The sequence below is a fragment of the Macrobrachium nipponense genome, chromosome 20, assembly GCF_015104395.2.
Source record: "Macrobrachium nipponense isolate FS-2020 chromosome 20, ASM1510439v2, whole genome shotgun sequence".
NCBI lineage: Eukaryota > Metazoa > Arthropoda > Malacostraca > Decapoda > Palaemonidae > Macrobrachium > Macrobrachium nipponense.
In genome coordinates, this window is record NC_061089.1 from 76,489,669 (window position 1) to 76,494,871 (window position 5,203).

Below are 5,203 nucleotides of genomic sequence, written 5' to 3' on the forward strand. Positions count from 1 at the left end.
TTGGACAGAATGGGCGGGGTTAAGCCATGCCCGAGTGTCAATGGCAATGTTCCTCGCTGGTTCTGGTCTCATCGTCTAAGCTGTGCAGTTAGGCAGTTTTGTTTGATGTGGCCTAAATAGGCCATTCACTTTACGTCCCAACCTTTTTCAATCAGGACTGGTAGTTTGCGTGTGAGTGAGTTCACTTTATCCAGACCTTCGGGAATGTAGTTCATTCAGTAGGCGGATTCCACATCAGAAACTTGTGAACAGACATTACAGATGGCTATATTGATTGATATGTCTTTTGGGTAGACTTTATTCAGTTATATGAAGATAACGAATGTTTATGGAATATTCGGAGCCCGAGCTATTGTGACAGGACACAAAAAGGGAAAGCTAGTGAATGGGCAGCTTTTAAGACATCACTGGCACCAAAGGGTGGGTGTTGGAAGGGGGTGAAATGAAAATATAGCCCAAAACGACAGATATTCAGTGTCTAATCCATAGTTTTTGAGGTCTTAAGAAGAGTAGTGACACTCCCAATGCCCTTCAAGTCCATGTTCAGCCCCGATAGGAAGGGGGGTGGGAAGGGGAGGGAAGGGAGTGGAATGTAAAAATAAACAAAAACGACAGATATTAGTGTATAATTCATAGTTTTCAAGGTTGCTGAGATTAATAGGGAAACTTCTGATGCCCTTTAAGTTTAAGTTCAGCCCCAATAAGGGGAGGGGTAAGAAAGGATGAAAAATAAAATGTAAAAAATTACATATATCATTGTCTAATTCATTGTTTTCAAGGTTGCTGGGATGAATGGAGACATTCCCAATGCCCTTTAAGTCCAAGTTCAGCCCAGATAGAATGGTGGTGTGGGGGGTAAGGTGGCTGGGTTGAGAAGTGGTGAAATATATGTCAAAATTGCTGGGCAAGGTAACTGAAGTAACTATCTTAATAGGAAAGAAGAGAGAGAGAGAGAGATTTCGCCTCCTTCTCTTCTTCTATTGTGATCTTGAAGAAGAGGAGGGAGAAATCCCTTTCTTGGTCGTACTGGTAAAGAGGGAAGGGGAAAGTTTAAAACTTAAGGTATAAAGGAAGAAGACACACCACAATTCATACATAGTACATATTTTCTCCAGTCAAAGGAACGATATTAATTGAAATAGGAGTAATGACAGGGTTGTCCATCAGGACTTCATAGGGATTTGCAGTCCCCAATTCTTGGATGAAGAGCTGGAATGCCTGAGGGAGAGTTTTAGAGGATTATGATTCCCAAAGTATTGGTGGCAACGGCCACACATTAAGACAAGGAAAAACAATTTTGGGGAGAGGGAAAAGAGAGAAAAGGAACATTTGAAAGGGAAGAAAATAATTACAGTTCCGGACAATAACACCATCACATACATCAACAGAAAGCTAGATAATTTCAAATTGATAGGTAGTTACACGAACACCATAAGGAATAAAATATAGTTAGAAATATATATTGGTAGAGGGAGAGGGAGCAAGAGAGGAGGGGGGGGTGGTGTTTATATGGCACCGTGTCTAGACTGAGGAGCGTTACCTCGGCGAAAGCGACCAATCATACAAAGGACGAGGAAAGAACAAAAAAGCACTGTCGAGAAAGAGACCACAACATAGATTGGGAATATATGAATTTTTTGTACATGAATATAAACAAAACGGCCAGACTGATTTTAGAGAATGCCTTCATGACTTTCCCAAACAATGTAATGGTAGACAACACAGGAAACGGATTTGAAGACAGCTTATAAAAAAATACACACCCTAAAATGAAAAACAAACGAAGAAACAAGAAATCACCCGGATTATGAACACCTGGATGGATCGACAGGCAGAGAAAGGTCAAGGTCACGAAGGCGGGGCCATAAAGGAGAAGGAGGTAAAAAACAAGAATAAGGACCTTGATCCTCTCCCCAACAAATATAAATACAGCTGGACTACGTGTCCGGCTCGTCTTGCTTAAGACTTTTGTGCTTTGTTTTTGACTCGACGTTGAGCTCAAAGAGAGCCCTCTCGCCTGGTATCCCTAAGGAGGACCCGCCCCCCGACGACGACTAACGCTTCGCAACAGTTAGAAAGAAAAAGAAAAAGAAACAAGAGAACTCCGGTACCTGTCAACACAAGCAAGATCTCAAGAGCGACAACCATCGCCGCCCAGGAGACCCCAATCAATCAAACCTCGATTCGACCCAAGGACGAATCTGCCTCCTGCACCGGAGAAACCTCAACCTTCCTTCTCCCAGCCTCCTCAACACCGGCACCATATTCCCAATCCCTCACCTTCTCCTTATCACAACATTCCCGTTCCCCAACCTCCTCCAACCCCTATGGAAATTCCACAACCCCTACACCGCCAGTTGCTCCTGTTTTGGGTGTCGAAGCAGGTACCCAGACAGAACACCGTCAGCCCAACGTATGGATGAAGAAACCCAAACCAGGAAACAGGTGTTTCTCAACGGATCAACACTGACTAACTTAACGATTGAGGACGACGTATAATATGACAGAAAGGTCCTTATCACACCTTCAGGGAGCTTAACGACCTCTTGAACAAAACAGTTAAGGAAGCAAGAAAAAGCTTCTTAACGACGCAGGCAAAGGGAATCTATACAGAAACTAAGAAATATGAAATTGACCTCCCTGTCCACCTCTTCGAAGACGAGCATCGTTTTCTCCACATTGATTGCTTTTTTTACTACTAAAACTACTAAACAACCTCCCTTTCTCCTCCGTTTTCGGCCGCCTCACGTCTAACGACCGAAATTTTTCAACTATCACTCTAACTACCGCTTAAGCTGTTGCTAACTTCTGTTTTGCTGTTTCTAAAACTGATATTTTTTAGTTTTTATTTTGTCGTTCTCATTACTCAATGGTAATCTAGCCCTTTAGAGTTTTGCTTTTTTCTGTTCCGACACTAGTATTTCAATTTTCCTTACTGGCTATCTCTGGCTCGCCAGTACTCGCTGCTATGATCTTTTTCTCCGACTGATGGGCGCCTTAGGGCTCAAAGGGTTTTGTAACCTCGCCTGTTAACCTTTCATTTAACTTTTTCAAACATACCATTTCACCCGCATATTCATATGATCATAATAAAGGCTCACCTCATATCCTAAAATATCACCTTTCCACCTGCAAAAATATTCATAATGAACTACGGCCTGCTCTATGAGCAAGGGCCCGTACTAGCATAAGGCCAGCTTAATTTTCAACAGCAACAACGCGTCCGGTCACAACACGGATACTTGACAATGAGGACTGTTAGTCCAAGGAAGCTTGTACCTTTTTTTTTTTTTTAATAAATATCTCCACTTGATACCATCCAGTTTCAATGAGGACTGCTAGTAATTGTATTAATGCACAAAACAATTGTGTAAGTGATAAAATCAACACACATACACACACACATATATATATATGTATATATATATATATATATATATATATATATATATATATATATATATATATATATATGTATATATATATTATATATATATATATATATATATATATATATATATATATATATATATATATATATATATCTTAACACCCAACAGACAACGAAAACATCCCTATCCTAATCATAGTATGTTTTATGAAAGGTTGAATTTTCTAAATTTGGAGCCGTTGTCTTTAAGAAGATTAATTCATTTGTCTAAAATCACAAGTCTTCCTTTTTGTCCGAAATGGAAGGCGGAGATATATATATCGGAAACAATGTGGAGAGGAAGCTTTACTGGACTCTTGACATTGACATCACATAAAGAAGTGGGCCTCTGGCAACCTCCCCTCTCCCGGAGCCCTCAATGTCGCTCCCCAGAGAGAGAGAGAGAAAGAGAGAGAGAGAGAGAGAGAGAGAGGGAGAGAGAGCGAGATAGAGAGAGAGAGAGAGGTTGGGGCTGAGGGAAGGGGGGAGATGGAGGGGTGAAGGGGAAGGAGGGAGATATATAACGATACGCATGCTTACAAACATCGTAATAAAGGGAGTCAATCATTCTTTCGAAGCATTATTTTAGATTTTGTTGCACATTTGAAAACGTAACTTTTTTCCAATATCATTTTTTTTCTATTACCTTGGTAACATTAATGAGCGTGGATAATATAACCGACTTACGAGATACTCATGATTTGTGCCCGATTTCATGGTACTGGTGGCAGAGGTTCGTATCAAGACACAAGAATCAATTGAATGGTCACGAACGGTCAGCAACCGGCATCATGGAATCGGACACCAAATCACGAGCATCTCTGAAGCCATGATAAAATATCTCCCACACTCATTGATGTCATTCGAGTAATGCAGAGTATCGTGTTAGAAAAATGTACGTTTTCAATTATACAAAAACTAAAAGAGTGAATAAAAAATAATACTTCACTTCTTACTGAACTATTGAATTTAATTACAAGATTACACACGCACACAAATATATATATATATATATATATATATATATATATATATATATATATATATATATATATATGTGTGCGTGTGTAACCAGATATACATACATACATACATACATATATATATATATATGTATGTATGTATGTATATCTGGTTAACACACTCATGGTGATTCACTGATACATTTTTGTGTCCTTTCTAACCTACCTTTATAAATTTAGTTTAGTTTTAACTTTTATTCCCTTACTGCGTTCAAGCCTGGGCTAGACAGGAGCATTGTTGTACTTGGTCCCGTTCTGGCATGATTCCAAAAAAATAACAGAAAGTTATGGTAAAAAAAAAAAATGTCTTCTGATAAGAGGCACAATTTTTTCCACGCATCAACCGAAATTATCTTTAAAATTTGAAGACATTTTTATTTCAATCTTAAGAAATCAACAAAATCCCCATCGTGCTTTTACTTTACCTTGCTTGATTCACGGCCGAGAAAAGTGTCTCATAGATATTGCATTGGGAGAGTTTGAAAGCATTTACTGGAGAACTTTATTCTGTCATTCCAGAGAATAATATATATCCTTATTTATTACCAAACCTCGTCTTGCTGGAACGACCTTTTGTTTTCCCCCGAAATTGGTTTTATATATCTTATGGCCTGGATTTCTTGTGTGGTTTAAGATTATAGTTTCCTGCTTCATTGTTGAAAGAAGGTTAAAGGTAACGTTATCGCTATGCTTACATAACTATTCTTTGGCTGATCATTCCGTAACGGTAAATCAGGTGGAATTATAGGTT

At 39.1% G+C, this 5,203-nt stretch overlaps 1 protein-coding gene across 1 annotated transcript in view; it reads left to right on the top strand.

Moving 5' to 3' along the window:
• The window catches only part of LOC135220581 (serine/arginine repetitive matrix protein 1-like), a 37,990-nt gene extending 35,520 nt beyond the window's left edge, over window positions 1-2,470 (top strand). The window contains exon 3 of the mRNA XM_064257831.1: window positions 2,032-2,470. Within this exon, the coding sequence (XP_064113901.1) occupies window positions 2,032-2,470 (439 nt within the window). The remainder of the gene's footprint in view (window positions 1-2,031) is intronic.
• The last annotated feature ends 2,733 nt before the right edge of the window (window positions 2,471-5,203 follow it).